This window comes from Nerophis lumbriciformis, linkage group LG08 (assembly GCF_033978685.3).
Source record: "Nerophis lumbriciformis linkage group LG08, RoL_Nlum_v2.1, whole genome shotgun sequence".
Taxonomy (NCBI): Eukaryota; Metazoa; Chordata; class Actinopteri; order Syngnathiformes; family Syngnathidae; genus Nerophis; species Nerophis lumbriciformis.
Window position 1 is genome coordinate 5,468,002 of NC_084555.2, and position 24,804 is coordinate 5,492,805.

The 24,804-nt window shown below is 41.3% G+C and overlaps 1 protein-coding gene across 1 annotated transcript in view; it reads right to left on the minus strand.

The window, feature by feature from the left end:
* aqr (aquarius intron-binding spliceosomal factor) overlaps positions 1-24,804 on the minus strand; it is a 132,531-nt gene that overhangs the window by 69,543 nt on the left and 38,184 nt on the right. Inside the window, exons 19-25 of the mRNA XM_061968174.2 lie at positions 21,074-21,241; positions 14,835-15,004; positions 12,457-12,698; positions 12,227-12,382; positions 11,052-11,121; positions 3,361-3,471; positions 3,185-3,294 (exon numbers count right to left, since the gene is read on the minus strand). Coding sequence (XP_061824158.2) covers positions 3,185-3,294; positions 3,361-3,471; positions 11,052-11,121; positions 12,227-12,382; positions 12,457-12,698; positions 14,835-15,004; positions 21,074-21,241 — 1,027 coding nt within the window. The remainder of the gene's footprint in view (positions 1-3,184; positions 3,295-3,360; positions 3,472-11,051; positions 11,122-12,226; positions 12,383-12,456; positions 12,699-14,834; positions 15,005-21,073; positions 21,242-24,804) is intronic.

The following is a 24,804-nucleotide window of genomic DNA, read 5'->3' on the forward strand; positions in this document are numbered from 1 at the left end:
TGTAGGTTATTATTACCCACCACTTTGGGTGGAAACACACTGCCCACAACTAAATTTAGACATTAAGGCACCGAAAATCCAATTAAAAACTGCAGAAAATACATCACGCCATTCACGGAGGCAGCATCCCATTTGTTAAGCATTCAGAGCCTTCCGTTTTTCATGTGGCACAAAATGTTAATTAAACTACTTGCTGCTGTCACTGGGGTGGAAGGAGCGTGGCGGCGCTCCTCGCATGTTACAACCCATAAACGCTGCTAGCTAGACCTCTTCTCTTCTCATGTTGGCTGCATAATTTAAACACAAGGAACAGACTGCCGGGCCTGGTTACTATTAGGCTTCTATTCATTCACTAGTAGTCGTAAGCTCATCCTGGTCGGCGTACACGAAAGCAGAAATGTAGAACCCTCCTCCCCTTTCTCATCTGGAAGTGCAGCTCGAAAGCCATAGGGAGCAAATTGCTCGGCGCTGCAGATGGATAAGGCGGTAATTAACGTCGCCTATAAGGGACACTTAAATAGCAGCAGTGTAAAAGTGTTAATATTCAATGACACTGGCCTATTTATATTTAAACACTCCTTAAAAAGGCTTCTGGGTCATGAAATATTGTTGCTTAAAAACAAGCTGACTGTTTTTGTTAAGTTCGAGTCCCCAAAATTAACCAGCCAGACATACAGCACACCCGGAAAGTATTCAGAGAGCTTCTCTTTTCCCACATTTTATTATGTTAGAGCCTTATTTCAAAATAGAATACATTCATTTTTATTTCAGAATTCTACAGACAATACCCCATAATGGGAATGTATTTTTTTTATTTTTTTATTCTGCTAATTTTTAAGCAATAAAAAAATAATAATAATCACATGCAAATTACTATCCAAAGCCTTTGCTTAATACTTTGTTGATGCACCTTTGGCAGAAATTACAGTCTCAAGTCTTTTTGAATACGGTGTTACAAGCTTGCCACACCTATCTTTGGGCAGTTTCGCCCATTCCTCTTTTCCTTTTCCCATTTGCAGCACCTCTCAAGCTCCATCATATTGGATGGGAAGCGTGGGTTTTCATCCAGGATGTCTTTGTACATTGCTGCATTCATCTTAGTCTAGTCAGGGAGGTGACCAAGAAACCAATGATCACTCTGTCAGAGCTACAGCATTCCTCTGTGCAGAGAGGATGACCTTTCAGAAAGACAACAACCTGAAAGACTCTCAGACCATGACAAAATTCGCTGGTCTGATGACACAAAGATATAACTCTTTGGCGTGAATGACAAACAATATGTTTGGAGGAAACCCGACACCGCTCATCACCAGGTCAATACCATCCCTACAGTGAAGCATGGTGGTGGCAGCATCATGCTGTGGAGATGTTTTTCAGCGGCAGGAACTTGGAGATTAGTCAGGATAGAGGGAAAGATGAATGCAGCAATATACAGAGACTTCCTGGATGAAAGCCAAACGCTTCCCATCCTATCTGATGGAGCTTCAGAAGTGCTGCAAAGAGGAATGGGCAAAGACAAATAGGCGAAACTGCCCAAGGATAGGTGTGCCAAGCTTGTGGCATCGTATTCAAAAAGACTTGAGGCTGTAATTGATGCCAAAGGTGCATCAACAAAGTATTGAGCAAAGGCTGTGAATACTAATGTATATGTGATTTTTTATGTATTTACAATTTTTACTTCCATTTTGGAATAAGGCTGTAACATAACAAAATGTGAAAAAACTGAAGCGCTGTAAATACTTTCTAAATTCATTGTATTTTGCCATATTTGTGCATCCGTATCATAAAGACTGAGTCATGAGTGCTTTTAAGGCATCACACATCACTCCAACACAATTTGTTTCAGAAACAGCAGCCACACGTCTTTTATTGGAACATTTTAAATGCCTTTATACTCGTTCATTTATTTTATTTTCTCTTGTGTAATTACCTATCAATCCCACTTAGTCATCGTGTCAGTGTTGTAAAAGTGCTTCATGAATAATTCATCAAAAGGGCCTAATGTATGCCGGAGGTCTAAGAAGGACATTACTATTGTATTAGACTGACGGTATTGCTTCAGTAAATGGTGACTAATGCAAAAAGCACAGCACTTGCCGAAGATGATCCCAATCCATTCACGTAAAATCAGTTTGTCTGAGAAGAGTTAAGTATTTGGTACAGTCCGCTGTCCTTGTTTAACCTTTACAATATATGTTTTTAGACAATAGGGACAAGTTAGGAATATATACAATCACAGCTATTTTAGCTGTGTGTAGTAGAGGGTGAGTTACGGAGCATATCCAATAAGAACTATTGTCTTTGTGAGGTAGGGCTTTTGGAGTTTCTTATGCTGTAACATTTTAACAATTTACACGCTGCAATATGTCTTTGCCTGGGATAACAAGAAGACATGGGGAGCAATTAACACCACTATAAAAAACAACTAACTCGAAGCAACATTTGCAGGCGAGTCATCCTGACAAGTAAAGCGAGAAGAAAATTTGCACAATAATAATATTATTCAGAGTTGCATTATAGATGCCTAGTGTGTTATACAGTTAGTTTTACTTTGATAATATTACTCAACATCTGAAAAAACATATTGGAATGTTTTTAATTTCAGGTGCAATAATACAACACTAAGGTTAGTGTGAAATGTTTGACTTAATCACAGAGGAGGTTTAAAAAAAAGTTTTCAGCTGCAGTTTTTGGTCCCGCCCCCTCAGACTGCTGAACTTTTAATAGCTAATAATGCGTATGATTAAGTCATCAGCTGATTCTCACTTGGAAGGATCTCTGAGCGCCACATAAACCCAACCGGTCGGTGCAATCTAACAGCTAATAGGTGATCTAAATTAAATGGATTGCAGAGCCGACATTTAATATCGTTTAGCAAATGCTTCTCAATGTGGTCTGCGGAGGTCCAGAGTAGTGACAAAAGGGCTAATCACTCCGAGGGAGGAGGTCTCTTACACTGATGGGGAAACCCTGAGAGGCCGAGGATGTCTTATGGAGATAAAGATATGGGAGTATCAGGTGGTCCTGTCAGTGGTTTGGATAAGGCTAATTATGTATGTGGGCAGCTGGGAAGCGTTTATATATACAAATAAGTGTGTGTGTTGGCTTTCACTGAGTTATAAAGGCCACACATGCGCAGTGTCTTGTTTGTTTATCTGTGCTTGTCATCGCCATCTGTCTTCACCTGCTAAAGTCCTTCTCGGTCTCCAGCTCCTCTTCTCCGTGGCCGAGACGCAGGAGGTGGCGCTCGTCAATGTCCAGGGCCATGATCTTCTCAAACAGCTGGTTCAGGGCCTGGTGGGGAAGGGAGCGGGGGAAGATGAGATTGCAAACTTTATTCGAGGCACACTGAGGGCTAACCTGGTTTGAGTGTGTGACAATGAGGGTCCTTTGCTCGGGAAAGTTGTGGTAGATGTTTGAAATGATCTGAACAGCGACGTCGGTCTTGCCCGTACCTGGTGGTCCAACAACCTGGACACAGAGCAGAAGTGTAAGCAAGAAGTAGCAATGAAGACTCAATGATGAAAATACAGTGGCATTCAAATGCTCCTTAAATTGTAAAATATTGAGAATTTGTTGGCATATCTTCTAAGACTTCCACACTGTGAGGATCTAAAGCATGGGTGTCAAACTCTGGCCCGCGGGCCAAATTTGGCCCGCCGTGTAATTTCACTTGGCCCTTGAGGCGATATCAAATTAACACTAAAGCTGGCCCGCCGATTATATATTGCGGCGGTGCCGCGGTAACACCGCATTCACCGCAAATTCTAATACTTGCCAACCCTCCCGGGAGTCTTCCAAACTTCAGCGCCCCTCCCGAAAATCGTCACGTCTGCTTTTCAGCCAGTCCAACGAGTGCTAGCCCAGTCACATAACATGTGCGGCTTCTGCACGCACACACAATTGAATGCATGCATACTTAATCAACAGCGATACAGGTTACACTGAGGGTAGCCGAATAAAAAACTTTAACACTGTTAGAAATATACGCCACACTGTGAATCCACACCAAACTAGAATGACAAACACATTTCGGGAGAACATCCGCACCGTAACACAACATAAACACAACAGAACAAATACCCAGAACCCTAACTCTTCCGGGACGCTACAAGGTGTGTGTGTGTGTGTGTTCTGTTGTGTTACGGTGCGGATGTTCTCCCGAAATGTGTTTGTCATTCTTGTTTGGTGTGGATTCACAGTGTGGCGTATATTTCTAACAGTGTTAAAGTTTTTTATACAGTGTAACCTGTATCGCTGTTGATGAAGTATGCGTTGCATTCACTCGTGTGTGCGTACAGAAGCCGCACATATCTTGTGACTGGGTCTGAACGATGTTAGAATGGATGAAAAGCGGACGTGACGATAGCTCGTAGAGTACGTTAAAGGCAGTGCATTTAAGGCACGCCCCCAAGACTGTGGTCCGGGTGGACGAGATATAATGACTGATAAACACCTTTGTTGGATAATGAAGGTTGCCTCAGCTCAAAACCTGAGCCCCGACATTAATGAACTAGCATCCAAGAAAAGATGGCAGGTGTCTGGCTTGGGCACATCAGATTAGATCAGTGTGTTGCAAACTGAGCAGTTTCAAGTCCTGAATGGTTGTTTTATTCAGTTATTTTATTTTCAAATGTATTAGTCTGTGGAAAAAGTTAATGTTGATATTTACCTCAGAAGGCTGCAAATAGAAAAGAGGCATTCAATTTTTATTTAAATTGTATTTCATATGCAATTGATATTTTTTAATTATTATTATTATTATTTGAAACTCGATTTTGCATGTCACTATAAAGTTATATAAGCCTTGCTTGTTCAATATTCAATGCAAAACTTGTTTGGGTCCCTATTAAAAGGTTAATTTGTTCAACCTTGGCCCGCGGCTTTGTTCAGTTTAAAATTTTGGCCCACTCTGTATTTGAGTTTGACACCCCTGATCTAAAGGTTCAACTCAAGTTTTTTTTTGGCCTTCAGATTGTTGCCATCATGCCACAAATGTGTGATGATAACCACAGAACCAGAAATATGACTTGTGATCTAGGGATGCAACGGTAAACAATATGATGATAAACCGCGGTGAAATTCCAGACAGTTGGTAATACTGTTTAAATGTTTAATTATCCAAACACCGTCATTTATTAATGCATTTCAGACAACACGGCTTACTTCCTGGAAACAAAAACACTGCAGCGCCGGTTAGTGCGCACATGCGCCGGTTAGAGCGCACATGCGCCGGTTAGAGCGCACATGCGCCGGTTAGAGAGCACATGCGCCGGTTAGAGCGCACATGCGCCGTTAGGCTCGAGAAAACACGGACTTTGCCTTGAAAATGTTCCCTCTGAGCAAACGGAGCCGATCGCTTCGTTTCACTTCATTTCACTCCCATTTACATACGTGGAGTCTCTGTGTGCTTTTAGGAGCGCACTGCTGTTATCAGATGACGACAGGAGTGGACAATGTTGGAGACAGACACATTTGTCACACACAAAAAGTCTACATTGGAGGAGAAATATACTTGATGTTGCGGTTTCAAGTCAAATGTCCAATGTGGGAATATTTTAGCTTCAAACAAGTAAGCAAGACAAGCCCATTAACACAAGCGTCCAATTAACTGAAAAGAGATGGAACAAAAAAAGGAAACCACCCTGACTTGGTTTTTCCAACTTGGGGAACAAAACTGTAATTCAAGATGTTCAATATCTATTGAAGTGCATTTTTTTCTATTTTTTTTTAACTTATTTAGAACTACAATTTGCAATTCCGGTATGAATGCCCCGATTCTGAAGCTGAACTCAAATGCTGATGGGATGTGGAATGACTGTTAGAATAGTTTAAATGTTGAAAGTGTTTGAATGTTGAAGAGCTGACTCTGATCTGAGTGACAGCACTGAGTATCACAAAACATGATTTATAGCTTCCAACATACAAAATGTGCAAAAAAAAACTAGCATTAATATTCTCACAAGTATGTAAGCATACTAGCAGGGTGAGTGGAGTGTGTGGATGGTGGAACGGTACAAATCGGATTAGAAATATGGTATATGTAGAGGTTTGTGGGGGGGACCAATTCCTGGTAAGTCCGGTTATTTAGGGAACTTTTGGAACCGTGGAACATGCTGGCATGAATGTCTAGGGTGAGCGAAGTATGTGGATGGTGGAACAGTTCAAATCGGATGGGAAATGTGGGATGTGCAGAAATTTGTATATTGCCCATTCATTGTCAATGGGGAGAAATTCCTGGAAATTCCAGGAAAACCTGAATTTCGGGAAAGAGAAAACTTGTTTTGCCTGCAATATCTAGGGTGAATAGTGTGTATGGATGATTTAAATGTCCGAATCGGGTAAAATATTATGCAAAATTTTGAGAATTTTTGGCATTGTAGAACTTTGACTATGTCTTTGACTACAACCTACTCAGTGGCCTAGTGGTTAGAGTGTCCGCCCTGAGATCGGTAGGTCGTGAGTTCAAACCCCAGCCGAGTCATACCAAAGACTATAAAAATGAGCCCCATTACCTCCCTGCTTGGCACTCAGCATCAAGGGTTGGAATTGGGGGTTAAATCACCAAAAATGATTCCCAGGCACGGCACCGCTGCTGCTCACTGCTCCCCTCACCTCCCAGGGGGTGAACAAGGGGATGGGTCAAATGCAGAAGACAAATTTCACTCAACAATCATTGGTACTTTAACTTTTTTAACTTAATGTCCATTAATTTAAATGGGAATTTCTTGGAAATTTGGGAAAACTGTATTTAAAAAAAAATATTGACTAGCACAATTGTCCAAGATGATAAGAATGGGTTGGTGTTGGATTTTTCCGAATTGATTGATAAATGTTGCCGTAGTAACACGTCAAATTTAGAACTGGAATTCCTGGAATTTCAAGAAAAACCGGGAATATGTGTAAAAAGAATAATAGTATTTTTATGTACCAACAAAGACAAATGTTTTAAAGGTGGAATGGTTGGAATTGGTTGAAAAATGTGGGCTGTGAAAACTTTCCACCAAGAGGTGAAAATAGGGCTTGGGAAAAGCGGGATTTCCTGGAAATTTTTTTTTTTAAACATGGTAGTTTGATTGAACAAGGTGTGTGGAAGGTGTTAAAACGGAACGGTTTGTATCGGGTGAGAAATGTGAGAATTGTGCAAATTTGAAAAATGGCCCATTAATTTTCACTGGGAAAAATGTCCCGGAAAACCGGGAGTTCTGGGAATTTGGGATATTTTTTTGAATATTTATTTTGGTGAGCACACACGAGTAGGGATGTCCCGATCGATCGGATCGGCCGCCGATATTTGCCAAAAAATTAGTATCGGCAAGGCATGGGAAAATGCCGATCCAGATCCAGTTTAAAAAAGAAACTCCGGTCCGTGTTTTCCAACGCACTGATTTAAATAATACATTCCACTTTTCTGCTGCTCCCTAATTTCCGTTCCGCATTTTCCAGCACACCTTCAACACATCCACAGGTCTGTGGATTCTCACGCAGTTGCTTTTAGCTGCTGGCATTACACTACAGGCTCTTCTCACTCTTTCCTGTGTCTCCCTCTCACAGACAGCAAGCGCACCTTCTTACACACGTCACATACTGTCACGTCATACGTCACATACTGTCACGTCATACGTCACATACGTATACGTCCTCCCCGAGCAGAGAGGTAGCAGCACGGCTAACGTTAGCTGTGATGCTAGCGCAGCCGTGCGACCAACGTTCCCTCTAAGGTGCGCGCCTGTGCAATTGCGCACCGCTCAAGCGTCCTCTGCGCACGGCAAATCTATGCCACGCACACAATCAAATAAAAAAATAAGCGCATAACAATTTTCGACACACGGACACGACAGAGAAAACAGTTTTCGTCATCATTGTTCAAATATTGTAACGTCTGTCGAGACGCTTATCTCCGTTCGGTGCCACACGCCCACACCATCAAAAATGCCGAGGCAAACATTTCATATATTAATGCAGTATGAAGAAGAATGTTTTAATGTAGACACATAGAATCATCATACTGCTGTGATTATATGCATCAAGTGTTCATTCAAGGCTAAGGCAAAGTATTGAGATATATATCGTGTATCGCGATATGGCCTTAAAATATCTCAATATTAAAAAAAGGCCATTATCGCCCAGCCCTAGTTCAATGATGCCATTTCTGTTCGTCATGTATAATTTTGTCTATTTTGTGTTTATCCTTGAATAAACAGGTCAGTTTCTTGTTACCAACCATTGTGTATTATTCAAACTCCCCTAATTCAGCTGGCTAGTTGTTATCAAGAGTACTAAAACCCTTTTCAACATGATTCTGACAACTAAGTAGGCTAAATAACTTTAAACTTTAATACATGCTCGGATAGGCCAGTATCGGTCAGTATCGGTATCGGATCGGAAGTGCAAAAACAACATCGTATCGGATCGGAAGTGCACAAACCTGGATCGGGACATCCCTACACACGAGCCAAACGTTTTGATACTTGAACGGTTACGATCGGATGAAAACTTTGGGCCATGGCCTCCGGCAAACATTTGCGTATTTGGAAGAATAATACCCTGAGAGACAAGTGGAAGAAATGGATGGATAATAAATTGATGCATTTTTGGTGTAGAAAATTATATGTGAGAAAGTTCTTGACCTTCCAATAATGGTAAAAACTAACCAGAAATCAAAGTTTACTGTATTTGAAAAAAAGACTTGCTTTATTATTAGGGAATATTTACAATTACATTAATTTGTGGGGACAATTTATTGCCCAGTAAAATATATTATAGAGCCAGTCCAATTGCTAAAGCGGATATACAGTAAGTTATCAATAATAAAATTGGAAATACAGCATTAAGTCAGATGCATTTCATCATGCATTATAAGTTATGAGTGTTTTCATAGAGTGATTAACTTATGTTTACTTTCGTAACCCATTAGGTAAGGATGTTAAAACGCATGAGGCATATGATAAATGACCTTTAAGCAGTGCTAAACTTATTTTTACACTTCTATAACAGTTAAGAATTGTTACAAACATTGACCCTGGGGAATGTTTGACCCTGGAACGGATGAATTCAATGCCCATTATTTCCTTTGGGACCTGAAAATAGAGTTGCCATTGTTCGACATTAGAAGCTATCTAAACTGAAAGAAGCATCATCATCCTTTGAGTTGCATGAACATAAAATAAGTCTTGTATCAGCAGGGAGGCGGCACGACATGTTTACAAAAAATCTTGCCATCTCAGGTGAGTAATTCCTGCTCCAAAATAATGAGCGCAATTTGGCATCTCTGAATAAATCAATGTGTAATCAGCTGACATGAAAGCAAAGACTGCCATCGAGTGTGAGGTGGCTGTAGTGTGTTTACTGTGGCGTCTTTTCCATCTGCCAAGATGAAAGGGGAGAACGGATGAGTTTCATCACGCCACGTTCATTCTTTTAAGAGGAACTGCATTTTTGGGGGAATTTTGCCTATCATTCACAATCATTCACCACACGCTTTGCCGGAAGGCAAAGCTCTCAATTTACCGGTCGATCTACGTTCCCATCCTCACCTATGGTCATGAGCTTTGGGTTATGACCGAAAGGACAAGATTACGGGTACAAGCGGTCGAAATGAGTTTCCTCCGCCGGGTGGCGGGGCTCTCCCTTAGAGATAGGGTGAGAAGCTCTGTCATCCGGGGGGAGCTCAAAGTAAAGCCGCTGCTCCTCCACATCGAGAGGAGCCAGATGAGGTGGTTCGGGCATCTGGTCAGGATGCCACCCGAGCGCCTCCCTAGGGAGTTGTTTAGGGCACGTCCGACCGGTAGGAGGCAACGAGGAAGACCCAGGACACGTTGGGAAGACTATGTCTCCCGGCTGGCCTGGGAACGCCTCGGGATCCCCCGGGAGGAGCTGGACGAAGTGGCTGGGGAGAGGGAAGTCTGGGCTTCCCTGCTTAGGCTGCTGCCCCCGCGACCCGACCTCGGATAAGCGGAAGAAGATGGATGGATGGATTCACAATCATTATGAAAGACATGACGATGGATATATTTTTTTTAATGCATTCTAAATACTAAATAGACGTAAATAAAAGTCTGCTTACGAAGGAGCCAATGGGATCTCCACTATTCCGCCCATAAAATCTGATAAATAACCATTCAAAAAGCGTCTACAATACTCCATTTACATTTTGTGACTTGAATATTAACCAACTATTAGTGATATTGTTATTATAAGCGCCAACACAGACAAACTATTCACTTTCTGTGTGCCGATGTTTACATCATCGAGTGGTCTGCTGCTTTCTCGCTTCCCTGCTTCCTGTAAATTTATTGTACATCATAAATCCTGCATCTCACCTGGACAGAAGACATCTGAGTAGGTATTCAAACAAGTTGGGACACACTGACAGCCTTTTAGACCCAGGAATGGCGAGAACGACACGAAAAGACGCTTGGTCACACCCCTCGTTACCCTGTTTTTTCGCGAGGATTATGAGTCATTTTTCATCTAAACGGGAATATATGAACATCCCAGCAGTTGGCATCCTAATGACAGCAGACCTTGTACAGTAAGTGATGTTTTATTATGTTTGTTGGCTCTTATGAAGTCTGCAGTGAGCAGAAAGTGATGGAAAAAAAAAGGCAACGTTGAGATGTGTTTTTTAAATTAATGCGCCGCGTATGCTTAAAATGATCAAAATACGTTAATGTTAAATGTTATTATAAATGTGCCTGTTACTACATTACATATATACTCACATCATGTACAGTATATAAAACCCTAATGGAGGTATTTGGATGTTTTTAGGGGCTCTGTGGGCAGAATTGAACGGCTCCCATATTCTCAAGACTTTTGATCAATTTAATATTTAGAATGCAGTAAAAAAAAATCCATCTGTCATGTTTCTCATAATGATTGTGAACGATAGGCACAATTCCAAAAAAAAAGAAGTTCCCCTTTAAAAAACACAACCTCGCCGTATCAATATGCAACCATAAGACCACCGATTTGTTTGTTTTTGATTTCCTCACAAGCCATCTGCTTGATTTTGGGGGCTAATCAAACAGTAAATATGAAGCACTTACCATGGTGAGGCCTGGCTGCATGCCGGCTCGGATGGCTTCAATCTGAGTTGGCGTGAAGGGAATTGTATTCCTGGAACGATGTTATTAAGGAAGGCAATTAGTCTTTAATAGCTTCATGGCAGTATAAACTAATTTAAGTTCATTTTAGGCAATCCAATCCAGGCCATGGAGCGAATGAAACAAGGAGAACATGGATGCTGAATGTAAAAGATGGTAAAGGCTGATTTTTAAGCCACTTTTTTCTCTGCAGAGTACACAGTTACATGTCCTGGCTGCTCAGGTCAATATGGCTAAAGTACAAAAAGGTTGTCATCAATAAGAAAAAAACCAGAAGTACAGCATAAAGTCAGCTGTATTTCATGAGGCACCATCATCATCATCAGTTGTGGGTGTTTTTACGTTCGAATAGTGATTCACTTTTTATGCTTGTAAGCCTGGTAAGAATGTTTAAAAGGATGATGTATGATGTTGAATGACCAGCAGGGGAGCAAAAGAGCCAAAAGGAACATGAATGCTGACAGTGAAAGGTCATAAACTAAAAGAATGTGTGAAAAAGTAAAGACTGATAATACTATTTTTTACAATTGTTGCCACATCGCGCTTTGAAGTTTGCGGCTTCACTTTACATTACATATATACTTACATCATGTACATAAAGCCCTAATGGAGGTGTTTGGATGTTTTTAAGGGCTATCAGAATAGAGCGACTCCAATAGGCTCCATTGTGAGCGGACTTTTGATCGTATTTATTTACTATTTAGAATGCATAAAAAAATTAAAACATATGTGCTCTTTTCATACATAAGGATTGTGAATGATAGGCAAAATTCCCCAAAAGTGCATTTCCCCTTTAACAGCAAAAAACAAGGAATTACGTTAGACCAACTCCGCTCAACTCACTATTGGTGCTTTTTCATGAGTAAAAATATATACTTGCCAAAACATAAAATTATATAATCACCAGCATTACAGTATTATACTCCACAGTCCCTACTTGGCTGCATCTCTTCATTCTCCTGCTGCCTACAGACTCCTCTTGTATAACAATATTCTCTTCATGCAAGGATGTAAATACAGACGACCAACACTGATTGATGATGATTTGAATGGAACACAAATTGAGGCAAACAGAGCTTGGCCAATTTTGAAAATTGATATTGGATTGGCTCTCTCACCTTTTGGGCTGGTTGTAGGGATAGGGCCCACGGTTGGGTGTAACATAGGGCTCAACAATCAAGGTTTGGTCTTCCTCCTCTTGTTTGTCCTTGCTTTCTTCACCTGCCTTCCTCTTCTTTCCTTTTTCGGTTTGTTTTGAGATTGGAAACTTTATTCTTGTAAAGCAAAGAAGGGGTTAAACCTCAAGTATTCATTAAATAAATTGTTTCATTCAACATTTGTGCTTCACCTGAAAGGCGGGACCTGCAGTTCAGGGTTATCCTCGTTGACCTTCACGGATAAACCGGGGAAGCAGGAGCGCAGGTGGTCTAAGGACAGAAAAGTGTCGTTGAAGTCCAGGGTGGAGATCTGATTGGGCATTTTGGAGTAGTGGGCGCTGCCCGGGTCGCCATAGCCGAGGATGATGTCATGCAGCCAGGCTGGGACGACACATTCTGTGTTCATCAGGTTACGGATGGTCTCCAGAACGGCCTGGAACATAAGTGAAGTGAAGTGAAGTGAAGTGAATTATATTTATATAGCGCTTTTTCTCTAGTGACTCAAAGCGCTTTACATAGTGAAACCCAATATCTAAATTACATTTAAACCAGTGTGGGTGGCACTGGGAGCAGGTGGGTAAAGTGTCTTGCCCAAGGACACAACGGCAGTGACTAGGATGGCGGAAGCGGGGATCGAACCTGCAACCCTCAAGTTGTTGGCACGGCCACTCTACCAACCGAGCTATACCGCCCCCATAAAACACAATGTGAAAAAAAATAGGGCTCTCAAACTATTAAAATATTTAATTGCAATTAATCGCAGTTTAGTGCATAATTAACTCAACATTAACCGTGATTAATCACAGATATATATATATATATAATTTTTTATCACTAAAATGTACTCTCGACAGATAATTTTCAAGTTTTTATTACCATGACTGGACAATTAGTATGTTTTGATTAAATGTTTTTAAAACATTATGCTTTTTTAAACAGCTTTATTGACAAAAAACAAATTTACCTGAATTTTTATTCGTACTGTACGTGCACTTGCATTCAGAGGAAGGGCTACACCCTGTTCAGTTACCAGATTCGGTCATTAATTACACAACATGTGGATTGTTACAATTATGGTTTGATTGTCAAAAATGTTTGGTCATGTAAAAGATGATATTTCTACCTGAATAAATTATTTCGATATTCTGTACATTACATGTTGTACAAGTATTCATAGCTCTGCATGACAATTTTTTAAACTTCTCTATTTAGTAATAAATTGTAATAGTCAGCCTGCTAATAAACATTCTACAATTGCGGACTATCAAGAACAGGTTATAAAAGAATATAGACTTTATTTCAATCTGTCATAAAATATTTATTTCAGTAAAAATATCACAGATTACATTACAATTATCTTTGATAAAGCATGATCGTAATGTAAGACGATTTACAATTTTGTTATAGTAGTTAGACCCAATGTGAAGCGTAGCGCAAATATTGTTAAGCCGGTGTGATTGGTTTGAGAAGAAGTGTTTTGACATGGTGAATCATGACAATTATTAATTGACATCATCCCTCTGAATTTTCTTTCTGTTGAGCTTTTATTTAAGCTGAATAAAGCCGTTAGTGTAACAATTTACATTTTATGTTTTTAATGCACTCAACTATAATCCAAACACGGACGTGAAGCTCCACCCCTCTGCAAGCGGCAAAGCGCACCTGCAGGCAGTTGTTGCTATGTCGTCGTCTCAAATAGTCTTGTCGGGAATGACTTGCCATGGCTTTGGGATTTTCCTAATGTACCCTTGTCTTTCTTCATTTTTGCTCGCTATTTTTGAGCTTGTGACTCAATAGTAACTGAACACCATTACTTTTTCCCCACGTTACGGAATGGGCCGAGGGTCAAAGAAGAGCAAAAAAATGTGTGCCGTGAAAGGAACTTATAGTTAACACATTATCGCATTAACTTTGACAGCCCTAAATAGAAACAAATAAAAAGCTAGAATTGTAACTGAATGAGTAATCTTATAGCTTCATGTTTCCACATCCCACAGGAGGAGGTGCTTTGACGGGGACAGCGGGACTCTTGTACATCTGTCAATTATATTTTAATGAGCGTCACAGTGCTGAACACCCAGTGCATCAATCACTGGGCGGGGAACGTGTTTGCTTTTATCTGAGCTCAACATCAAAGATGCAGAAGAATGTTCCTTTGAATACCCATCAGTTCCTATGAGTCTTCTCCAAAAACATCCGACGTGTCTTTGGCTTTGGAACAGGCGGATTTGTACGCACGTCACATTCCAAATTGCGCATTTGACAAAGCCCTGGTGAGTAGCTCGCAAACAGGAGACAACAAGAAGGAAAAAAAAACAGGAGAGCTGGGATTCGAGGCACACATTTTGTTTGGTTTTAACTTAACTTGACCTGCATTAAAAACATAATCGGTGAAATTATTAGCAGGACTTTTTCCTATACTCAAATGTTGCTGTGAGAGAGAGAGGAATCCCATTAACTTCCACTGACAAGCGTGTCTTAATGGGCGGTAATCTCAGACTTGCCCCGGCCCCAACCTTTCAGCTGCAATTCCCAAGTGAATCAAATAAGTGCCATTGGGGCTCCAAACCTTGAAGTTATTCTCCTTTGGTTTGCGCCTCATGATGATGTTGAAAGTCTCGTATGGATCCTCTGTGCCGCCCTGAATGCTGCTGGTCATGTCTTGCTGATACTGGTTGGGGTCCAACCAGACACGGAATGTTCTGGAGTCTCCTCGCAGCTTGGGTTTTGGTTCGGGACCTACGGAGAAATATATTACAGAGTGCTTGCTGAAAATATAACAATAAACAGCTGCAAATCCTTGCCACATAGAATACATACAGTACAACATACCAGCAACAACAAAGAATGTCCTGTTTTGAAAAGGTATCCAAAATGAGACAGAGAAACAAAGGTGAGATATTGGAGCATAACACTGCAGTGTTCAGACCTAAAGCATCAATTATATGTACATATTTTTATTTATTGTGAGCTACTAGAGATACCCGAATTTACCCAAGGGGATTATTAAAGTATCTATCTATCTAAGTTATTTTTTTAGCCGTGTATTCTCAAGTGTTACAATGCCAAATATCTTTGAGCCATCCTCAGTAACAGGAAAACGAGGGAACGTCAGAAACACCGCAGCAAACTTGAGACTTTGGCGTAAAATATAGATGTGCCAATTGATCAGCCACCGATCAGTATTTCATGAAAGTTCATGAAAAAGTATGTGATCACCATTGTAGATCAATGCTGATCACAACTGCCGATCTTAGCTGGTTATTACCGTATTTTTCGGAGTATAAGTCGCACCGGAGTATAAGTCGCACTTGCCGAAAATGCATAATAAAAAAGGAAAAAAACATATATAAGTCGCACTGGAGCCCGGCCAAACTATGAAAAAAACTGCGACTTATAGTCCGAAAAATACGGTACTGTATGTATTTTTAGTCCAGCGACTGAAAAGCGAGCAGCTAATTATGTATCTCCATACAGTGGAGATACGCTCCTCTAAGTGAATTATAATCACCTATTCAGTGGCCTGGTGGTTAGAGTGTCCGCCCTGAGATCGGCAGGTTGTGAGTTCAAACCCCGGCCGAATCATACCAAAGACTTTACAAATGGGACCCATTACCTCCCTGCTTGGCACTCAGCATCAAGGGTTGGAATTGGGTGTTAAATCACCAAAAATGATTCCCGGGCGCGGCCACAGCTTCTCCCCTCACCTCCCAGGGGGGTGAACAAGGGGATGGGTCAAATGCAGAGGACAAATTTCATCACACCTAGTGTGTGTGTGACAATCATTGGTACTTTAACTTTAACTAGACTGCATTTCTTAGTATCGTAATTATTATTATCACTGGAGGACATGGCTAACATGTTACACACCGAGCGCAAGCCAAGAGCAGGCATGCTAATAGCTAAGCTAGTTTGAAACAACACCAAAAGTAAGTGTTTTGTAAAGTTTAATAAGTGTAGATGGAATCACATTACAACAGAAAGTAAGCCGATAAGCTATACAGGAAATGAACAAATAGATTCATAGGAGTTTAGAACGAGGATTTTATAACTGTCAACACTGCTGCAGCCAAAAATACGCAACACGTAAGGAGAGGGTGGACTAATCCATGAATTGGTGGTGTCGAAACCAAGGGCATTATCAGTGTATATGATAATAGTGCAGGGGTCCCCAAACTATGGCCCGCGGGCTGGATCTGGCCCCCCAGCATCCAAAATGGATGTCCCAAGTAAAACTTTTTTTTTTAAATTGTTTTTAAATCTTTCCTTTCTAATCCATTTTCTACCGCTTGTTACTCTTGGTGTCTCCTAGCCGCTCAGGCAAATCATATTGTCTAAAAATGAATATTCCCATTGATAACGTGACAATGTTAAATGTTGATTGATGTTAAATGACAAAACTGATTATATAAGACAATGTATGTATGTGTATATATATATATATATATATATGTATATATATATATGTATATATATACACAGCCTGGCCCCTGGCCTAATTTTTTTAGCCCAATGCGGCCCCCGAGTCAAAAAGTTTGGGGACCCCTGGTGTAGTGATTAAATCAATATTTTTATTTTGTCAAAACCAAATTTTTTGTCTGTTGGAAATATTTTTAAATTCATTGAATAAGCAGTAGTTTTGGACACACCAAAACCAAAGGATTCAAATGAGTAGTAAATAGTGCTTTGCTTTTGTTAAGTACTATCGACTTGGTTATGATCAAACAATTATATTTAATAACAAAGAATAGGGAACTAATTGAAAATACTGTGTTACTGTGTGCAATGAGTGAATGTGGTGTGCAGGTTGCACCTTTTGAATGCAATTGCTGAGGTGAATCGGGTTTTTCAGAATGTTCTAGTTTACTGGCTTTTACCTGTATATCTCGATATTTTTTCCGTCAAGTAAAAACAAAACAGTCTTAGTTACCTAAAATACTAAGTACGTCATTATTGTGACTTAGTAATTTACTAAGTCAGAATAATGACTTACAAAGTCAAATTAATGACTTACTGTAAGTAAGCGTTTGCAATAAGTTAATTTCTAATGGGAATAAAAATATATTTTTCAGGAATATGGAATTCCTGAAAATATGGGAATTCTTGGAAAATGAAAAAAATGGTAGCACTCATGTCACAAATGAGGCGGTCATTTTGAATCCGATGAAAAATGTGTGAGTCTTTTCAGCATTCAGAAAAACAAAGAAGATCTTTATGCTCTGATATGGATTCTCAAATCAAAATATCGGTACTTTTAATACTTCAGTTATTCTAGTGTGTGGATGTGAGTGTGAATGTTGTCTGTCTATCTGTGTTGGCCCTGCGATGAGGTGGCGACTTGTCCAGGGTGTACCCCGCCTTCTGCCCGATTGTAGCTGAGATAGGCTCCAGCGCCCCCCGCGACCCCAAAAGGGAATAAGCGGTAGAAAATGGATGGATGGATGTTGCTATTGTTAAACTGTCAATAATCATAATATCCATTTACAGTTGATACATTGATCAGTATTGTATCTGCCGATCTCACTCATGCTCGCTATCGGAATTGTCAGCATAAAACCCTGATCGGAACATCTCTAGAGTAAAATGGTACAATACCAACATGAACTATTATCATATGTCTCAAGTGTTGTCAATTCTGCGCGAACAATGAACATTTAGGTTTACCTAAATGGTGACGGCTCATCTATACTTCTCGCACTTTAGGGTGATTGGTTTTTGATTAGGGGAAAACAAGACTGTGGAGCATCATACAACAACATCTTTATGAGGCACAGTCGTAGGGTCAGTTAACATTAGCAAGTTAATGTAAGAAATGCAATACAATGTAAGAAATGACGGCTGCAGTAACCCTTTCAAAACAATTCTCCCAAGCACGTCTTCCTGCAGTGCCTTGCCGTGTTTAGGATGAGGAATGTGGATGAGGGACGGAGAGCGCGGCTGTGAGGTGCACCAGGGGCAGCGCACTGATGGATGTCTGCAGAGATTCATGTGTGGCGCATTGGGGGCACGAGTGGGTGAGAGCAAAATGACACTCAATCCGGTCGACCTCTGTTGTGTGTTTGCGTGTGTGTGTGTGTGTGTGGGGGGGGGGGGCTAGGCTGTGATTGTCAAATAGTCCCGGCTAAAAAAAAAGTGTGGCGATAGCTTAGAAGTGTAAGCAATACCATCGACGCGTAGGATAGCAATTTGGACAGCTGTGGCCAGGATGTGAAAGTCATTATTGTACTAAAGTATCGCTGTGGCTTTGAATCAACACTTTGTATCCTCACAATCTCACAAGAACACAGTACAAAAGTTGTGCCTTCACAATGCAGAGTTTTGATTGGCGCTGTCAGAGAGAATTAGTTTAACCATATTGTTTCATATTGTGCTTTGCAATGGTGTAATAGAACTGCAGTGCAGAAGGACATGATGCACACCACTGCAGCTTGGCAGTGTAAAAAATAAAGATTTTTTCCCAGAGATTTTGTATTGAATCTCAAGTGAACCTCATGTTTTTGTCCAGTACGTGCATTTATTTTATCCTTGTTGACATCATAAATAGAGAATGACATTTTTAACTCTCGCTTGTGTTTTGCTCTTTCGCCTCTGTATGAACCTTCTGTCTTGTCGATCACTTCGCCTTGGGAGATGAAGCTGTACTTGGGAGTGTTGCTTATGCCGTTGTCATGACTCCAAGAGTGACTGACGTCTTGTCACGGTTCCAGCGGCTTGCATCTCAAACCGGGAGAGATGTTCGCGTGAGTTCAGCGCAGCTGACAGCTCACAGCGAACGCCGTAACCCGTTTGTTAGGGATCTGGGGGGCTCTAACTAATAACGATCTAACTCGGCTCTAAGTGAGACCTTTAGTGTGTCGGTCCTTAGCTTCTGATAATCAGTGGATCTCATCAGGTCCTTACATTATCAGGAAAAATATATCCATAAGTATGGGATACAACTTTTTCACTTCCAATAGTGATATTGAAGCCTTGCGTATTGGCCAACACTGATATTGATCCGATAGGATATCAGCACGAATCATACATACATTTATTATTTTGTGGTGTCAAATGTTAGAAAAGGCTTGAACAAGTACAATTATTTAGAGCAGTGTTTTTCAACCACTGTGCCGCGGCACACTAGTGTGCCGTGAGATACAGTCTGGTGTGCCGTGGGAGATTATCTAAATTCACATATTTGGGTTAAAAACATTTTTTGCAAACCAGTAATTATAGTCTGCAAATGATGTGTTGTTGTTGAGTGTCGGTGCTGTCCAGAGCTCGGCAAAGTAGCCGTGTAATACTCATATCAGTAGGTGGCAGCCGGTAGCTAATTGCTTTGTAAAGGTAGGTAAAAAAGTGTCTTATGCTTAAACCAAAAATAAACAAAAGGTGAGTGCCGCGAAGAAAAGGCATTGAAGCTTAGGGAAGGCGATGCAGAACGAAAGTAAAACTGAACTGGCTACAAAGTAAACAAAAACAGAATGCTGGACGACAGCAAAGACTTACTGTGGAGCAAAGACGGCGTCCACAATGTACATCCGAACATGACATGACTATCAACAAGGTCCCCACAAAGAAGGATAAAAACAACTGAAATATTCTTCATTGCTAAAACAAAGTAGATGCGGGAAATATAAGACATGAAACTGCTACAGGAAAATACCAAAAAAAAGAGAAAAAGCCACCAAAATAGGAGCGCAAGACAAGAACTAAAACACTACACACAGGAAAACAGCAAAAAACTCCAAATAAGTCAAGGGGTGATGTGCCAGGTGGTGACAGTACACCTACTTTGAGACAAGAGCTATAGTTATGCATGGTTGGTTATGGTTTAAATTCATATCCAACAATTGCGACAACAACTTTTTACTGTCAACTGAGTTTATGATTTCTGCTGGTGGTGTGCCTCTGGATTTTTTCAACGCAAAAAATGTGTCTTGGCTCAAAAAAGGTTGAAAAACACTGATTTAGAGAACAATGATAGGTATGAAAAACCCGAACTGATTTATAATTAAATCTTAAATAGACCTATGCTTTGGTATTTGTTTTTTTGGTGACACCTACTGTAGTGGTCACAATAATTCATTAAGTTGAAGGGGCGATACCATGATTTTTTCTACATTTAAAACACCTCCTTGTGGTCTACATAACATGTAATGGTGGTTATTTGGTTAAAAAAAAAAACTATTGCAGAGATTTTGTTTTACAGACCTATTTTAACCCTTTTTCCCCCAATCCAAACAGGTCGTTTTGAGAGGCGGAGCTGTTAAATGCAAATCAACCTCTCCTCACCACGCCCACTCAAACTCAGTGACCATTTTCCCCCACTCGTCAGCTTTGTTTTGGAGTTTATTAGCTTTCTTGCTTTTATTGTGCACTATGGACATCGGTGACCGCCACAAGCCATCAGTTTGGAGTGACTGTCACCACAACACAACATCCCAAATGACACAGCAAGATCAGCGGTTTACCGTGGTTTGCACTAAGGAAGGAGTCAAAAATATGGGCGGACGAGAGAGAGGAACAAAGCCCAGCTACAAACAGATATGCAACTATACGCTGACTAAGGTTAAACTTCTACTGAGTTTAACTTTCTAATGCTAGACCTAGGGCAGCTCCCAAACGTTGTCGCCGCCGACCTCATGGTAATACAATGTTAATGCGAAAAGGTCAGGTCTTACTGTGGCTGTCACCATGACAACACCGCTGTGACCCTCTTCCAAGGATCAGCTGGTGGTTATGATTGGTCTGATGGGAAGATGTAGGCATTGTGTCGTCGTGCATTGGGGATGTGTGCGTGAGTGTGCGTGCACTTATGAGCGCTACCTTCCTCAATGACACGTCCCTTGTCATCCAGCATGCCCTGCACCTCGCAGCCTCGCACGTGTACCAGCCCAGCCTGCTCCACGAAGGACTGGCGGCGGTCGAAGCGTGTGCCGTAGGCCAGGTTGGGACGCACCGTGATCAGAAAGCAAACGTCGTGCTTACGCAGCCCTGCAGAGTGGACAAAGGGTTTGAGAGTCAACACAGGGGATAGGCATAAAGGTGGACAGGGAGTATCGGCAGGGGACAGATCAGTGTCATGTGGGGCGGGGGAAGTTGGGCGATGAAGGAGAAAGTGCCCTGTCAGCACGAGCCCTGATCTTTAAAACATGAAGTTCTAATTATAGAGGGGGATTGAAGATAGGAAGTGATACTTATATCTGCCTTTAAATGTAAGGAAATGGATGGTTAAAAATGTCTCTATAAAAGGACTGTCTCTATGCAAGAGATAGGGATGTTAAGTATTCTGCCAAATATGCGGATGGTGGGTTTTTTTATTTTCTTTGCGTTGCACCATTATATATCTTGTCATGCCTTTAAGGGACGAGGACCGATATGTGGTCAACTATATTAACACAATCACAGCCCTCACTTTAAGGCATTGCAACTACATTCCAAAATGTCATTAATACAAGATGTTTTAATGACACGGCGTGGCTTGGTTGGGATAGAAGCCATGCCAGCAACCTGAGGGTTCCTGGTTCGATCCCCGGCTTCTACCACCCTAGTCACGTCCGTAGTAGAGATGCGCGGTTTGCGGACACAACCGCGGAGTCCGCGGATTATCCGCGGATCGGGCGGATGAAATTTAAAAAAATAAGATTTTATCCGCTCGCGGGTCGGGTCGGGCGGATTAATAAGTTTTTTTTTTTTGTTTTTTTTTTGCGGGTGGCAGTTAAACCAATTGGGAAATATATATACATAGTTAAATGTTGTTACCCACATACGAAAAACGAGCAGGCACCTGCAGCATATGCCACAACAGAAGAAAAAAAAAAAAAGAGATGGACACTTTTACGGGGGTCCGGGACCGAGGCTCCTTCCCCCGAGAGGGCCCCACCGGGAGCCGTAGCTGAGGCGATCCGCGAGAAGGGCCCGACGCACGTCCAGGGTCACTACCGCGCCCACCGCACTGACACCCCGCCTCGTCCGCTTTCGCCGCGGCCGGCGTCACGCGCAGCAGGTAAGCAGCTTACCTGCCCGCCACCCCCGTGGCCGGGGGCTCGTAACATGGGTCACTCCGCGCGCTCCGCCCGCGCAGCTTACCTGCTTGCTCGCAAAATGATTATTAGCATTCAGACAGGTTAAAATGTTGCTAAAACCATCACTTTTCTATCAGTCACAGTGACTTTTCAAAACAAAAATATTACAGCAAAAATCATATGGGTTGATTGACATGTTTATTCTGTAAGCTAACTTCAATAGTTTGAAATTATTTTGACAGTTAATGCCAGTTATCCTGTCAACCTTTCACAAGACTTCAATTTGTTAATTGAAAGTATAAATAGTATAAACACTTTTAACAGTATGTCGTGCTGTGAAATACAGCCGACAGGATGGCGCACCAAACACAAAGCAAGGCCATGCTGCAGGAGAACAAAGGACTTCTTTCATTTAAGGTTTGTGATAAACCATCAAACTCATTCGTTAAAAGGACTCTATAGTAATATAAAGCGAATTTTTCTGGACATTATCATGCAAAAAAAGTTTATTTTTGGGATCGCGATCACCGCGTAATGATTTTTAAAGGTTGCATTACATTATTAACTGTCCCATGTGATCAGCCAGTGCGATTGGAAGTCCATGCTCAATTATTGCCTCCGTAAATAAAACTTCGGCATTTATCACATCCAAAGAATCTGTTTGGGCGACGAAAAACGTTGAAAGTTTTCCACTTGTATCGCTAGCAACGGCATTAGACTTGTGTTTTTTTGTCCCAACGTGGTCTTTTACATCGCTAATTCCTCCGTGTCCGATCGAAAAATCTTGTCTGCACAAGGTGCAATTCGCGTAGTTTTCACCCTTTTTTTTAAATTTTTTATTAATATTAGATATATAACAATGGGCGGATGGCGGGCGGATGCAGTTCTGATCAAACGTTACATCGGGTGGATGGCGGATGGTTGACGACTTTCTGCCGCGGTTGCGGATGAAATAAATTGCCTATCCGCGCATCTCTAGTCCGTAGTGTCCTTGGGCAAGACACTTCACCCTTGCTCCTGATGGGTCGTGGCTAGGGCCTTGCATGGCAGCTCCCGCCATCAGTGTGTGAATGGGTGAATGTGGAAATAGTGTCAAAGCGCATTGAATACCTTGAAGGTAGAAAAGCGCTATACAAGTATAACCCATTTACCATTTATTATAACATGTAACACATATAAAACATATTATTACAACCGCCAGAAGATGAAGTATTCCCTGGGGTTTGTCTTTTACTTAGCTAGGAACATAACTCAAAAAGGTACGAGCTTATTCTGATGAAAATTTCAGGAAAATCAATTAATACGATTTTAAGTGTTGATCCGGATCATTTCTACTATGTTACCTTATGTTTACGTTACAAGGCTGTACTACTCTGCGTGTGGATGCTAGCAGCGCCACCTCCAGCAACAGAGACAAAGAGTCTGACTGACAAGAGGGTTCACTTCATTCATTTGATTTTCTCTTGAAAACTGTTTTGATGTGACACACAAAAAAAACCATGCTTCGACATGGCAATTTAATTTGTCCTGTGCTGGGGTTTGTCTGCTAGTTAGCAACATATTAAAAAAATAAAATAAATAAACTTATGGGCAGATTCTTTAATTGAACCCTTAAGAAGTGTCAGATGTTGTGTAATTGTCATGTCTATGTCTGTTGTTACTAGAGATGTCCGATAATATCGGACTGCCGATATTATCGGCCGATAAATGCTTTAAAATGTAATCTCGGAAATTATCGGTATCGGTTTCAAAAAGTAAAATTTATGACTTTTTAAAACGCCGCTGTACGGAGTGGTACACGGACGTAAGGAGAAGTACAGAGCGCCAATAAACCTTAAAGGCACTGCCTTTGCGTGCCGGCCCAAGCACATAACATCTACGGCTTTTAACACACACAAGTGAATGCAAGCATACTTGGTCAACAGCCATACGTAATAATAAGTGCACTGGCTTCCTGTGCACTTAAGAAGTGACTTTAAGGTTTTACTACTTACGTATAAAATACTACACGGTCTAGCTCCGTCCTATCTTGTCGATTGTATTGTACCATATGTCCCGGCAAGAAATCTGCGTTCAAAGAACTCCGGCTTATTAGTGATTCCCAGAGCCCAAAAAAAGTCTGCGGGCTATAGAGCGTTTTCTATTCGGGCTCCAGTACTATGGAATGCCCTCCCGGTAACAATTAGAGATGCTACCTCAGTAGAAGCATTTAAGTCCCATCTTAAAACTCATTTGTATACTCTAGTCTTTAAATAGCCCCCCTGTTAGACCAGTTGATCTGCCGTTTCTTTTCTTTTCTCCTCTGCTCCCCTTTTCCTTGAGGGGGGGGGCACAGGTCCGGTGGCCATGGATGAAGTGCTGGCTGTCCAGAGTCGGGACCCGGGGTGGACCGCTCGCCTGTGCATCGGCTGGGAACATCTCTGCGCTGCTGACCCGTCTCCGCTCGGGATGGTGTCCTGCTGGCCCCACTATGGACTGGACTCTTACTATTATGTTGGATCCACTATGGACTGGACTCTCACAATATTATGT